Source organism: Phodopus roborovskii, unplaced genomic scaffold (genome assembly GCF_943737965.1).
Source record: "Phodopus roborovskii unplaced genomic scaffold, PHOROB, whole genome shotgun sequence".
Taxonomy (NCBI): domain Eukaryota; kingdom Metazoa; phylum Chordata; class Mammalia; order Rodentia; family Cricetidae; genus Phodopus; species Phodopus roborovskii.
Genome location: NW_026126575.1, coordinates 159,020 through 173,772, shown reverse-complemented (window position 1 = coordinate 173,772; position 14,753 = coordinate 159,020). Strand labels below are relative to the sequence as shown.

At 41.2% G+C, this 14,753-nt stretch overlaps 1 protein-coding gene across 1 annotated transcript; it reads left to right on the top strand.

The window, feature by feature from the left end:
* The first annotated feature begins 429 nt into the window (after positions 1-429).
* On the top strand, positions 430-9,523 carry Snrnp27 (small nuclear ribonucleoprotein U4/U6.U5 subunit 27). The gene is made up of 6 exons (XM_051203289.1): positions 430-494; positions 1,966-2,086; positions 3,242-3,354; positions 3,749-3,828; positions 8,417-8,481; positions 9,164-9,523. The coding sequence occupies exons 1-6, from the start codon at positions 461-463 to the stop codon at positions 9,216-9,218; spliced, it is 468 nt and encodes a 155-aa protein (XP_051059246.1). The 5' UTR covers positions 430-460; the 3' UTR covers positions 9,219-9,523.
* The last annotated feature ends 5,230 nt before the right edge of the window (positions 9,524-14,753 follow it).

Genomic DNA, 14,753 nt, shown 5'->3' with positions numbered 1-14,753 from the left:
GGTTTGAGGGCAGCCTGCTAAACATGGCAAGTTTTAAACATGGCAAGTTTAGCAGGCAACGAGGGTGACACAGTGGAACCTGTCTCAAAAAACACAATATAGAATTGGTGTGATTCTTTTACACATATAGAGAAACGCTGGGAGGGAACTTGCGCTGGGTGGAGGGATACTCAGCTAAGGTGAGTCCTCCATGAAGACAAAAGGGGAAATTGCGACAAAAAAACAAGACAAAACAAAACAAAAAAAAGAACTTGAAGAAACGTAAGCGACTGTCAGTTTCTCCTGGAACTTCAGGCCGGGGAGTTGCATCCGGGGCAGGACTGGGTGGCATCGACTTGCTTGAGCAGTCGGAACCCTCGCAGCACACTCTGGTAGGTTTCCAGACGGTGCGCAGAAGCAACTTCCGGCTGCTCCGGAAGTTGTAAGTTGTTTCCGGGGCGGTCGGAGGAGTGGAACTCTGATGGGTCGTAGCCGTAGCCGTTCCCCGCGGAGGGGTGAGTCCAGAAGTTCTTGTGGCTCCCGGACGATGATAGGCGCAATCTGCGTCCTCAGCCCAGAGAGACCGAAAGAGTGCGGGACAGGGCGAGGCCGGGGTCTGCGGTGCTCAGCCCTGCCCTCAAATTAGAATTCCACAGTTCCTTAGCTTCTGGGTGACCATGCTTAATTCAACCCACCTTTCTTTTTAATTCAGTTCCCGTTTTTCCAGCCAGGGTTTCTCTGTGTAGCTTTGGAGCCTGTCCTGGCACTTGCTCTGTAGATCAGGCTGGCCTCGAACTCACATAGATCCTCCTGCCTCTGCCTCCCGAGTTGCTGGGATTAAAGGCGTGTGCCACCAACGCCAGGCCATCGTGGCGTTGATATGAGAATTAACATCACCTTTCGTAACATTCAGCATGTGATTGCCCTGGCCAACAAATGCTTACCAAATGTTAGTGTCATTAGTTGGAAGTGTTTATAATTTGATACCGCAGTAACATATTGTCTTCTGTACCCCAGCCCCGGTGGGTACAGTAAGGTGGAGCTGTAGAAACTCAGGGTTTCCGTGCCCTTACCTATGTTAAGGGTTTAGAATTGGAGTCTATAGATGTTTAGAACAAAGCTCTTCTTCAACTGGTGAATCTCGATTTTTTTTTTTTTTTTTTAACTAAACAACCAGGACCTCAAGCAAACTGTAATTTACAATTTGCAGTGGATTTCCTTTGAGGGGAAATAACTATTTTGTAGCATTATCCTTTACTTTGACCAATATACTACTTAGTACAAGAAATGGTAAAATTGAACAAGTGTGGTGGGGGAGGGGGGAAATATACCCTCATACACAACCGTATTTTCAAGACACAAACTGTTGTGTTAAAAATATTCATCAGATAATATAATTGAATATTAAGCTATTGTATAAACAGTAGAAATATGGGGTGATTTTAAATATTCCACCTTGCCTGACTTTAAAGTAAATTAAGTGAAATTATGTGTTGAAGTGTTTATAGTTTGAATATATTGGGTCAAAATATGTTATGATTTTTGGTCCCTTTTTACTGTGTGTAACCCAGTGCCTTTCACGTGCAAGGCAAGTGCTCTGTTCCTGAGCAACACCCCTATCCTTTCTTTTCCCACACAGGGCTTTATGTAGCAGAGGTTGGTCTTGAACTATGATCTTTCTGCCTCCACTTCCCCAGTCCTGGTGTTACAGGTGTGTTTTAATGTGCCCAGGAATTACTTTTGTATGTTGGTTTGTTTTTCATGACAGAGTTTCTCTGTTATATAACTGTGGCTACTCTGGAATACACACATTGGCCTTAAACTCACAGAGATTTGCCTGCCTCTTCCTTCTGAATACTGGGCCACCATGCCTGGCTGACTTCTTTGTTTGTCTTGATTGTGACTGTTAGAAGTAGCTTGCATTATACTTCAATAGAACAACTCTAGGTGTTTGAGATAACTCTACTGTTTTGATGTTTATATTAGAGCGTAGGCGGTCCCGATCCACATCCCGGGATCGAGAAAGAAGGCGCCGAGAAAGGTCCAGGTCCCGGGAGAGGGATCGCAGAAGGAGCCGCTCAAGATCCCCACACCGAAGACGCTCCAGGTGAGTGTAGAGAGCAAACCAGAAGCTTCACTATAAAGCTGCAGAGAACAAAGAACCAGGAAGATGCCCTTAACTTTGCTTTTATAACTTATAAAAGGACTTCTGGTTTTATAAAATAGCAGAGTTTAATCACACATTGTTCTAAAGCTAACGTTACTCTTGGCAAATGGTTTAATTATACTGCATAAGAGACTAGTCTTTAAAAGATGTTTATCTTACTTTTATGTCCTAAGTATGTGTTTGCTCAAATCCCCTGAAACAAGTTCCAGACAATTGTGAACGATAGGGTAGGTGCTAGAAGCCATCTGTCTTCCCCTGGAAGAGCAGCTAGGGTTCTTAACCACTGAGCTGTCTCTTCAGCCCAAGAGAATTGTCTTGAAGAGCAGTGAGGAATAATGAATGGGAACACTTAGCATGGTGCTTGGTAGAGTAAGAAATGTTAAGAACAAGTGGCCTTAGCAGGATGGTAGAAATGGACTCTTCAAATGGTTGTTTAGGAGGATGTGAAATTATTAGCAACATTTTTTTTTCTTTTTCTTTCTTTTTTTTTTTAAATTACATTTGAAGGGGGTGTGTGGGTGGGCATGTGGATAACAGAGAACAACTTGGAAGTCACTTTGATCCATCCACTGCTTGGGTCCTTGGAATCTATTCAGGTTGTCAAACACTTTTACCTCCAAAGCCATCTCACCAGTCCCATTAAAGACTTTCTTAAAAATATTGACAATGTATTTATGTGTGTGTGTGTGTGAATAGGAGTGTATGCATACCTGCATGCGTTTTACATGCACTACATGCACTACATGCATGCCTATTTGTGCCCATGGAGACTAGAAGGTGTGGAATCCCAGGAACTGCTGTGACAGATGACTGGGAACCAAACCTGGGTCCTCTGCAAAAGAAGTACTCACTCTTAGCCACCGATGCATCCATCTGTCTAGTCCATCTTAGACACTTTGAGGTAGATTTTCTGTCTCCCAAAACTTTTCTAACCTTGGTTGTTTTTCTTTCAACTATCAGAGCCCAGGCATCTGCTCTGCAGAATGGACTCTGGTCTCTGTGGTCTGGCTTCACCTGTCAGGGGCTCATGGGTAACTGCAGATCCACAGAATCACCTGGTCTGTGTTTCTAATACCTTTACTTGATAAATACCAGGTCTCCGAGGCGACATAGATCCACATCTCCTTCCCCTTCTCGAGTGAAAGAAAGAAGAGATGAGGAGAAGAAAGAAACTAAAGAAACAAAGAGCAAAGAACGTCAGATTACTGGTAATGATGCTGAGTAAGCAGAATTGTTTACATAGTTTCAGTCATTTGAAAAGTGTAAATTTGGCTGAGCAGTGGTGAGGCACACCTTTAATCCCAGCACTTAGGAGGCAGAGGCAGAGGCAGGTGGATCTCTTGAGTTTGAAGCCAGCCTGGTCTACAGAGTGAGTTTCAGGACATAGAGAAACCCTGTCTCAAAAAAACAAATGTGTAATTTTGAAATACTAACCTTTTATAGGGTTCATTGTGTAAATTTCTATTGATTGAGTTACCTTTATTTGTTCTCTGCTGGTGAGGTGAGATGTCTGCAAATCTGTTGATACTCTTTTCCTTTGTACATGTGTACATCTCTGTGCATCCACATATATAATAAGACTTTAAAAACTTATTTTTGCAGAAGAAGATTTGGAGGGTAAAACAGAGGAAGAAATAGAAATGATGAAATTAATGGGATTTGCCTCCTTTGACTCCACAAAAGTAAGTAAAAGATGGAACCGGTTACATTTTCTAGGTTATTTGTCCCTTGCACCTGTCCTGGTGTTCTGTAGTCTTTTACTGTTACTACTAACTTCCACAGGCACACCTTATCTTGTTGTAGACAGTTTTTGAGGGGGTTAAACACATACAGAGGATGTCTAAAGTACATTACATTCAGGGAATCTGCAGCCCAAAGGATGTCGATTTTCAAAGGCAGGCAGTGGTGAGGCAGACAAGGAGCAGATTTGAAGCAGAATGCTGTTGTATGAGGATACGAGGTATGCAGAGGAAACTTCACTAAGAGCAATGCAGTGCAGTGACTGCCTGGGGCCATTGGGAGGCTCTGGGGCAAAATCAGGGTTTCTATTCCCTTTCCTATGCCACATTAAGGGATTAGAACCTGTAGATGTCTTAGAGCAAGGGATTTTTACTCTTTTTCAGCAGGGTTTCACTATGTAGCGCAGGCTGGCCTTAAACTTGAAATCCTCCAAATCTTCCTGCCTTAGTTACCTGAGTGCTGGGGTTAAGAAGCAAGGATTTTAGTTCACAGTCACTTTTGAGGGGGAAAGATATCACTTACCCAGGCTGGCATCAAACTTGTTATGTAATTGAGGAGACCTTGAACTTCTGACTTTCTTGCCTCTACATCCCAAGTGGTGAGATTTATAGACAGGCACCACTATTCCCAATTTATGTGTCTTTATTGATTCATCTGTTGGTAGATCTCTGGGCTGGTTCTGTTTCCTGGCTACTATGAATCGTGTAGCCCAGACATAGATGCATTAGTATCTCTGTGATGGGAGGAACTTAGAATTCATTGCCCGGGAATGGCATTGTTTTTAGTTGTTTGAGAAGCCTCCATACAGACTTGCATATTACCTACCAGTTTGTACTCCCACTAGCAGTGAGGAAGGGTTCCTTTTGCCCATATTCTTGTCAGTATTGATTTTTTTTAATCGATTTGTTTAGTGTTGTTTTGTTTGAATGAATGTCTTGACTATGGGTGTATACTTGCACTCCATGCATACCTAGTGTCTGAAAATGCTAAAAGTTCATGTCAGATCTGCTGGACCTGGAGCACAGACTTTTTGTGTCTGCCATGTTGGTGCTGGGAACCAAACCTGGATCCTCTGGAAGAGAGTAAATGCTGAGCCACCTCCCCAGCCCGTCATTTGTTTTTTTGATAATAGTTATTCTGACTAGGGTAAGATGAAGTAGTTTTAATTTACATTTCCTTGGTAATTAAAGATAAATGTCTATTGGTCATTTGTGTTTTTTCTCTTGGGAATTGTCTTTAGTTCATTAGCTCATTTATTGATTGACAAGGTTTTTTCTTTCGTGTTTGATGTTTAACTGTTGCAGTCGTGTGTATACTGTTGATGTAAATACTGTGCTTCATGTGTAGCTGTATTGATTCATGTTTCTCCACTCTGTAAGCTTTCTCTTCGTCTGCTGATATTTCCTTCACCATAGTACTTTCTAATTTCTATCCCCAACTGCCAGTGTTTTGAATTATTTCCTGTGCTGCTAAAGTCCTTTTTGGACTTCTCTCCTGTAACTATATCTTGGAACATTTTCCTGTCTACACACTTGTTCTTGCAGTGGTTTTGTAAACCCCATTTTGGAATTTAACACTATTAACATCTCAGCTTTTTGTCTTTGAATATCCCAAATTCTCTTATCTGTGTTAGCATTGCTGATTGAGACAGGCATGATCCTCGTGCTTCAACCTCCCAAGTGCTAGAATTCCAGGTATGCAGTACCACACCCAGCTAAAGTCCTCCTTTTATTCATAGTATTTTGTAATGATTACAAATCATTATTAATGTGCATCTAACAAATAACAGTATTTACAGAATGAAGTAATTACGGTTTTATTGTTCTTAGAATAGTAACAAAGGAGCTTGGTTTTTGGTCTTGTTATTTCCTAGTTCATATTTGTAATTCCTGAGAGTTTTAAAGGTCTCAAGACACTGGCTTACTACAGTCAGAAGAGGTTTGCTCATAAAGGAGGCATTAAGTTAGATGCCACAAAGTGCACTGTAGCATAATATGAGAGCAGCTGGGGTCAGGGTTCTTCTCTGGTCTGGTTTTGCTCAATGCATGATAGGTCATTTATACACCTCTGAGCCACAGCCCAGCCATACATGGTTATTTTCTAATGACCCCACATAGGTATTAATTTAGTTTATGTGCAGTTGGCTTCATGTCTATCAGTTTAAGTCTCTTGGCTCATTCATTTTCCTTTTTATTAAGCATTCATTGTTTCCTTATTGTTACTAATGGATAATTTTTCTTCCAACATGTAATATATGAGACTATAGTTAGTAATATGCAGCTCTCCAAAAGCTTCCAAAAAATGAGTAAGCCTCTGGAAATAGAACTCAGTGAAAAAGTCAGCATAATGCTCCTTTGCAAGCTAATCTTTCCAGGTCCTGTCTACCTCCTGTTCCTGGGAGCTCAAGTGATAACACCCTCACTAGTTGGTTCAGTATCACTGCTCCTCTCTGGAAATTTAAATTTCAGTAGAAAATTAAGTCCAAATTGGGGCTTGGGGGATGGCTCAGTTGACAAAGTGCAAACTGTGGAAATATAAGGACTTGAGTTTGGATCCCCAGAACCTACAAAAAGGCCAGTTTCAGCGGAGCACATATGTCCCCCCACAATTGGGATGGAAACAAACACAAATGGATAGGTTGGTGCCTGGAACTGGCCAGCCACTCTAGCTGAATTCATGAGTTCCTGTCAGAGATCCTGTCTCAAGTAAGGTGAAGGACTGGTGAGATGGCTCAGTGGTATGTGTGCTTGTGAACAACATGCACAATAAAGGGAAATGTAAAAAATTTAAAGGTCAGGTGTGATGGCACATGCCATTAATCCCAGCACTATGGAGGCAGAGGCAGGTGGATCTCTGTGAGTTAGAGATCAGCCTGGTCTACAGAGTGAGTTCCAGGACAGGCTCCAAAGCAATACAAAGAAACCCTGTCTGAAAACAAAACAAAACAAAAAAAATTTTTAAAGGTGGAGAGCACTTCAAGAAGACACCTAACATAGACTGCTAGCCTCTACATGAATGCACACACACATATTTTCATATATACCTACATGAACATACATTGGCACATTATACCACACACAAAAAGGAGGAAAGAAAATTGATGGAAAATATTTGTCTTAACTCCATTTCTAATGTGGGCTCACCTGTACACACTTTCTGTGGTAGGATCCTTGGTTTTACCCTAATGCACTGAGCAGTGATGTTCCACATAGATAAGCCACATTCCTAATGGAAGAGGGTTGAGATTGTGCCAGTGTGTTTTTTGTTTGTTTGTTTTTTTCAGTGCTCAGTGACTTTCATCAAGCTGTCGTTTTTTTCTAGACTTCTGAAAGTATAGTAGCCTAGGCCCTGAGAGTACAACCTCCATCAAGAAGCTGCAGCCTCCAGCCAGATGTGGTAACACATGCCTATAATCCTAGCACTTGAATAGAGAAGTCAGAAAGTTCAGGTCATCCTCATTTACATATTGAGGCTGGCCTGGGCAGCTGGAGTCCATCTTAAAACTAACAGACAAGCAAAAAGCAGCATCATATGGTTTAAGGAGAAGGAGCACAGTATCAAGGGGTTACATACATGGTGCTTCAGGGAAGGCACAGCTGATATTGTTACTATTCAGGAATTAGAATAGATAGTGGTACTGTCAGCAGCTGGGTCATTTGAATTAGGCTTGACCAGTGGACAGCTCTCAGATAGCTGAAGGCTGGATAAGGCCAGGGAAGGGGATTCAGACATGAGGAGCAGCATGGGAGCAAGTAGGAATGGGCTGCATGGAATCTGGACCATAGTAACAAGGGAAATGCACATTTGGAAAAGCCAACACCACCAGTTCAGCATGTACCTGCTCCAAGTTCCAGTTCCTGATGTAAATGTCAAAGAGCCCATCTTCTGAGCAAGAAATGAGAATTAAACATTTAAAAAATTATTCCAACTTGATTTGAGAATATTATGAGCCAAGAATGTGAATATGGGAACTTTTATCTCGTTTCAAAAGATTCTTTTTTGTTTGTTTGTTTGTTTGTTTGTTTGTTTCCGTTTTAATGTTTATGTGCATTGGATCCCCTAAAACTAGAGTTACAGACAATTGTAGCTGCCATGTGGGTGGTGGGAATTGAACCTGGGTCCTTTGAAGAACAGCCAGTGTTTTTAACCACTTTGTTGTCTCTCCAGCCCCTCAAAAGATTCTTTGAAGGAAATTAGAATCTGCTTCTGTTTTCCAACCTGCCTTGTACATCACATGAAAACTGAATGCTTACTGCTTTTGTTTGTTTTGTGGTGCTAAGGATTGTGCATGCTAGGCAGGTGCCCTACCACTAAGTACATTTCCAGCCCCGTATGTTTTGTTTTTTGAATGCTGTATTGATACTTAGATATGAGCAGAGTTGTAACACTTGAGAGTTCATGGGATGTCTTCTAGGGTTATCTGTTCTTCATTGGGCCTTTCACTTGAATGGCTCTTGCCTCTCAAAATGTCCTGCAGGATTCCTCCTCTGTGATCCATGTATTTAATACGGGCTTTCTGTTTCTCTGCAGGGGAAGAAGGTGGATGGCTCTGTAAATGCCTATGCCATAAATGTGTCTCAGAAGAGGAAGTACAGGTATGCATGGTTCCTGTGCCGTGTTTATACTTGAGTCCAAATTAGTTCATATTTGAAAGAAAATTTTGTTAAAGGTTAAATGTGCTTTTAGCAAATACTGAAGTTTTCCAAATTGTTTGCGCATGTGTGTGTGCGTGTGCGCGTGTGTGCATGCTTGGGCCTCCACCACTCCAGTGTTGGGATTACAAACTTGTGCCACCAAGACTGGCTCCTGCAAAATATACTGTCTTTGTTGTTTGGGTTCTGATGTATTAAATTTCCTTCTTGTGTACATGTAAGCAAGTAGCTCCGCCGTTATTGCCTTGAAGCAAGGTCTCTGAACCAGAAAAGCTTGTAGTTCTGGCTAGACTGGTGGGTGAGCTCCTCTGCCCTCCCACTGCTGGCACACACAGCCATGCCTAGGTTTTTTCATTTCTCATGCTTGGAAGTCAAACGCTCTTACCCATTAAACTGTCCCTCAGCCCTGCTCTTAGAAGAAGGTCTCTATGTATCCCAGGCTGGAGTTGAACTTGTAATTCTTATACCTCCACCCTTGCAGTACTGGTGATGATAGGCACACAGCATCACACTCAGGTGAAACATTTTAGAAGGTATTGTTAGTTTGAATTCTTGAAGTATGTTTTTATATTTTTAAAATAACAGTCCCAAATTTTTAAAAACTGTATTTCTCTTTTTATCATAGGCAGTACATGAATCGAAAAGGCGGATTCAACAGACCTCTGGATTTTATTGCATGAGACTTGAGGTGTAGGAGGATTTCCTCCCCCTTCATCTGGGTCAAAGAGTATTTTATATTTTGTATTTAATACGCCTCAAAACAGGATCTTGGTTCTTCCTTCTTATAAAGTAAGAAAAGTCTTATTTATGACACCCAGTGTACTTACTTTCATCAGGAGGTAGGTGACACTTTTTAAGGCGGTGTCCTTGTGGTGATTGCAGCCCGTTTGTCTTGTTCCTTTGAACCTGTGTGTGCTTTCTTCTTGGATGCCTGTTCTTAAAAACTGAAAGTTTCTCCAATAAAACAGTATTTCTACCCATTTTATATTTATTTGACAAATATCTTTATTACTAGATTAAAGAATCTCCCTAGGCATTTTCTTTTTCCACACATAATTTCTTTTATTTTTGAGACAAGGTCTTGTTATGTAATCCAGGCTAGCCTTGAAGTTGGGATGGTCCCTCTGCCTCCATCTCCTTGTTGCTGGGATTATAGATATGTCACCATGTCAGTTTAGATTTAGCTATCTTGATTTCTGGTAGTTTAAAAACCAGAAGGAAAAAAGTATAGTTTTGGATTTCTCCCCAAAACATCATTTATTGTGTTCTCTCAATAACAAAAGCAATACATGTTTGTTATAAAAAATACTTAGGAGAACCAGACTGCAAAAGAGCAACCAAAACTCCCATGCAATCTACTCCAGAAGCATTTTGTTGTGTCTCATTTCATGCTCCACCCATGAAATAATATATAAAATGTACATACAGAGGCAGGGTAGTGGTGGCATCCGCCTTTAATCCCAACACTCAGGAGGCAGAGGTAAGTGGTTCTCTGTGAGTTTGAAACCAGCTTGGTCTACAAGAGCAAGTTCCAGGACAGGCTCCAAAGTGGCACAGAGAAACCCTGTCTTGAAAAATTAAAAAGAGAGAGAGAGAGAGATTACATACAGTCCTCCTGTAACCCTTGCCTCATTTTACTTTGGCTTTTTAGTTGTGCCATAATTGATGGACCTTTTTTTTTGATACCTTGAGAAGACGATCTTGTAGCAGGTTACAGTCCACTTAGAGACAATCCATAAATGCCATAAATGCCATAAATGCATAAACATGTTTTTATATATGTCTGCTTCAAATGGAAACTGGCTTATCTCTGCTTTTAGCAAAGCCTTCATTGGTCAGTGCATGTAAAGTCCTCTATTTTATTGAAAATGAACTGTGGTTATTTCAGTCCCTATTAATTATTTCTAATCTTTTGCAATTTAAACAGTTCTGCAATTACACTTGTGTCTCATGATTTGTATTTCTTTGTCTGTATCTTTAATGTCCTTACTAAGTTTTTGGTTAGCATATAGGCATTTTCATGATATATATCATTCTGCTTTTTTAAATTCACTCCCCATGTTTGCCTCTTCTTGCTGGTTTCTTTCCTTCCCTACCCTAAGTAGTCCTCCCTGTACTTTCCTGTGATGCATATTCCAGTGCCTTTTCTTCTCCCCTCACCTTCTCAAGAGCTCTTCCTCCCCTTTCATGGTCCATTTTATACATTCCTGACCCCAATCACATGTATGTAAGCATGTACTTAAATTTAAATCTAGATTTCACTGTATGAGAGAAAACATGCAATGTTTGTGTTAATCTATCTTATTTCACTTAGCATAATCTCCATTTCTGTGTGGCTAGATTTTTAAATCTGGAAGGAAATGGGGGAAATATGATCAGGATCTTATCCTCTGCTGTCTTACAGTGGCACATTTTGTGTACGATCTTCTGTTTCCAAGTATCTATGTGTTGGCATGCCCAGGGCTTTGTCCTTTGACCCTCTACCTGCACTCCATGTGGCTTTAAATGTCTGCCGCATGCTCTTGGGTATGTATGCCAGGTTGGACCTCCACTAAGCTGAAGCCTTTCTTGTGCCTACAGCATCAGGCACCTCCAATGTGAAGCTGAACTGAAGCCTTGCTTCCCTGCTGCACTCTTCCCTGAGACTCCCCCATTTTGGTTGGTAGCCATTTCATTCATCCCTTCATTCAGATACATTCTGGGGTCATCCTTGTGCCCTGTATCTGATTGACTGGAAAACCCCTTTGAAATTTGTTTGGCCACTGCTTACCACCAACACCATTCCAAGCTCACACTCTTGCCTGGATTACTGCAGTAGTTCCAGATAGGTCCTCTCTTTGTGTTCTTGCTGCCTCTTTACTCTCCACCCCACAGCAGACATCCCTCAGGCTCCTCCTGGTTTGGGGGACAGTTAAAATAAAGTCCATTTTAGTGCATTCTGTGTGATCTGTACCCACACCATAGCTCACTGCACTTGGCCACATCTGCTTTGCTCATTGCTCTTCTCTGAAGCTGGGCATGTGCCTGTCTAGTCTTCCCACTTTCTTTTTCTTCCTTTGGAATGTTCGCTCTTCTAGATGTGTTCATGTCCCTTCTCTGTTATTAAAGATAACAGTAGTTTCAGTGTATTCAGTTAGACAGGCATCCAACATCACTATAGTCTTTCATCCTCCCTTAAAGAAACCTTGAATTCTCTTAATACTCTGTCAACTCTTAATGCTCCCACAACTCACCAGCATGTACTGTGTCTAGATATGTGCCTGTTGTGGGTGTTTTGTATAAATGGAATTACATACAATTTTGTCTAACTGCTTTTATTTGGCATCATCCACATTGTGGAATGATTAGTGTCACCTTCCTTTTTACAGTTGACTAATACTTCATTCTGAGGTTATACCATATTTTTGCTTGTAATTCAACAACAGAAGATGGGCATTTAGGTTGCTTTTGCTTTTGTGAATAATATTCCATGGACACTGATAACACTTTTGTATGAACACTTTGATACTTATTTTTTGAGATGGGATCTTTCTCTATGTAGGCCTGGCAATCCTAGAACTTGAACTCAGAGAGATTTGCCTGCCTCTGCCTCCCCAGTATTGGAATTAAAGGCGGGTACCACTGCACCCAGCTACAACGAACACATTTTTATTCTCAATTCCCTGGCCTGTCTTATGTAGAAGTAACATTACTGGGTTATATAATGACTTATTTAAGCATTTCCATTCCCTTGCAGTGTAGAAGGGTGCTATCCCTGCTCTCCAAGCTCACCTCTACTTTCCTTCACAGCATTTAGCACAGGCTAATGTCCTCTGCTTTTACCAACTGGCCCTTCACTCTGAGAAATGGGCATTGCCTTGATGCTGACATGGCCTCAGTCCCTTGGAGTGCCTTGGAATGTAGTGCCATATTATTTGTTTTTTGGAAAGACATTAACTTAAATAGGACTGATTCCCTTTTTAAAGTTACTGATTTTAAAACTGTATTTATGTGTACATGCCTGCACGTCTGTATGTGCACCATTTGTATGCAGAGACCAGAAGAGGCCAACAAATGGACTGGAATGAAGTCACAGGTGGTTGTGAGCCACCAGATGTAGGTGCTGGGAACCAAACCCAGATCCTGTGCAAGAGCAGCAGGTGCTCTAAACCACTGAGCCTACTCTTCAGCCCTGTATTCTCCTTTACACAGAAGTCATTGTTTAACTGCACCAGTCATGAGTGCTGGAATTACATATGTGCTATAACACAGCCTGCTTGCTCTTTGTTTGTTTGTTTGTTTGTTTTAACAACATGTAGAGATAATTTTACAATTGAATTAACGTGGAGCCCTGTAGAGCTTTCTGTGCCTTTGTAAATTTCACCTACCTTTAGAGACCCTCTTCAACTTCCCCTCCTCTGTGTGCTGTGTAGTGTGTGTGTGTGTGTGTGTGTGTGTGTGTGTGTGTGTGTGTGTTTGTGTGTGTGTGTGTTTCTGTTTTTGAAGTTTTGAAGATGATGAGAGAAGCCATGACATTGAAGTATTCAAAGTGACTTCAAAGAAGGGGTTGATAAAGCTGTAATGTCTTATTTGGATATTTGCCATTTCAAACAGTGAAATCAACTCCACAAAAGCTTGGAAGACAAAATTCATCTCATAGTGGTTTTGTGAACTTGGTTGTGAAGAAGGTTTTAACTCTTAATTCCTTTAATTCCTCAAAGGCCTTTGAGACAGTTGAGGGCTGTGGTCATCAAGTTCTGAGGTGCTTATCAAAGGAGCCCTTCTTGGTCAGATGTGACAGTATGAGGTGAGCTCATCATTGGCAGCAACCTTTCACCATGGGAAGAAAAGCCCCTAGACTGTGGGGACTAAGAGACTAGACAGAGGTTGTCTGATAACCATGCCATATGGTTTTATTTTGGTTTTTTTTTTTTCTCTCTCCATTTTAATTACTCAGTTCTTAGTTTTATCTTGCATGTTGCAAAGCATCTTCCTTATGTTATCACATGTAGCTTTTTTATTAAAATTCTTGCCATAAAGTTAGGGCTCAAGCATTTTAGAACTGTCAGTTCCCTGCTGTGGGTGTGGGGTTTTAGGGGAAGTTCTGAGAGCAGGGGCACCCTTTGTTTTCCCATTATGCTTCTTTGCCAGCAGATGGCACCAGATGGCCTGTTCTTCTGGATGTTAAGTCCTAGTTGGTGTCATTAACCCTTCCATCACTAGGAAAGGAGATCATTGTATTCCTTAGCCTTACTCTCTGATGTTTATGTCATTGAGTGTTTTTGTTTGGAGTTGAATTTAGAGTTGTAGGTGCTTAAATTACTTGCTTTATTTGTTCTTTCTAGCTTGGGTTTCAAACTCTGACCACCCTTTTAAAAGGAAATGTGTGGGGGCCAGGTGTTGGTGGCACATGACTTTAATCCCAGCACTCAGGAAGCAGAGGCAGGTGAACCTCTGAGTTCAAGACCAGCCTGCTCTACAGAGCTAGTTCCGGGACATGCTCCAAAACAATACAGAGAAACCCTGTCTCAAAAAACTGGAAGGAAGGAAGGAAGGAAGGAAGGAAGGAAGGGTGTGGTTTTTCATTTGGAGTAATTGTAGGGTAAGAATTATGACCCTGAAACAAATTGTTGAGAGCAAACGAGAAAGGCTAAAAAGATGTCAAATATTCACTGAAAGTTGGGAGGAACCAAAAAAGTGCAAAATTCAAGATGTTAAAATGGCCAAAACAGAGCATTTTTAGGAATATTACAATGGTTATTTTAACAGTTGCTTACATTACCTTGGTTTTTAAATTTTAACAAACAGCATACAATTTTAAAATGTTCCAAATTGTTCTTTCCCACATTCTCATTTTGAAGTTCTGTGCCTTCCTGAAAAACTGCTTTTGGCGTGTTCATCAGCATATAGCCCTTGATTGTATCCTTGCACATGCCAGGCAACATTGTGCATTGTGTGTTACCCACAGTTTGGTATTCTATGACTGTCTGCAATTCTGTGTTATCTGCCATGGATGTTTTTGTTTGTTTTATTTTTTTTGTACAACTGCAAATCAGAGGGTTGTCAGGCCAGTTGTGAGTGAGATGGCAGGGGTTTAGGTCTTTCCCCAAGCCAAGTAAGAACAGGAAAGTTATTTGTCTCTGAGCCAATTTCTTCATGTGCAAAATGTAGGTAAGCATGACAACCCCCCGGGTTGTCCTGAGGGATGGAAACAGTGTAGGTAGGTTACCTGACCT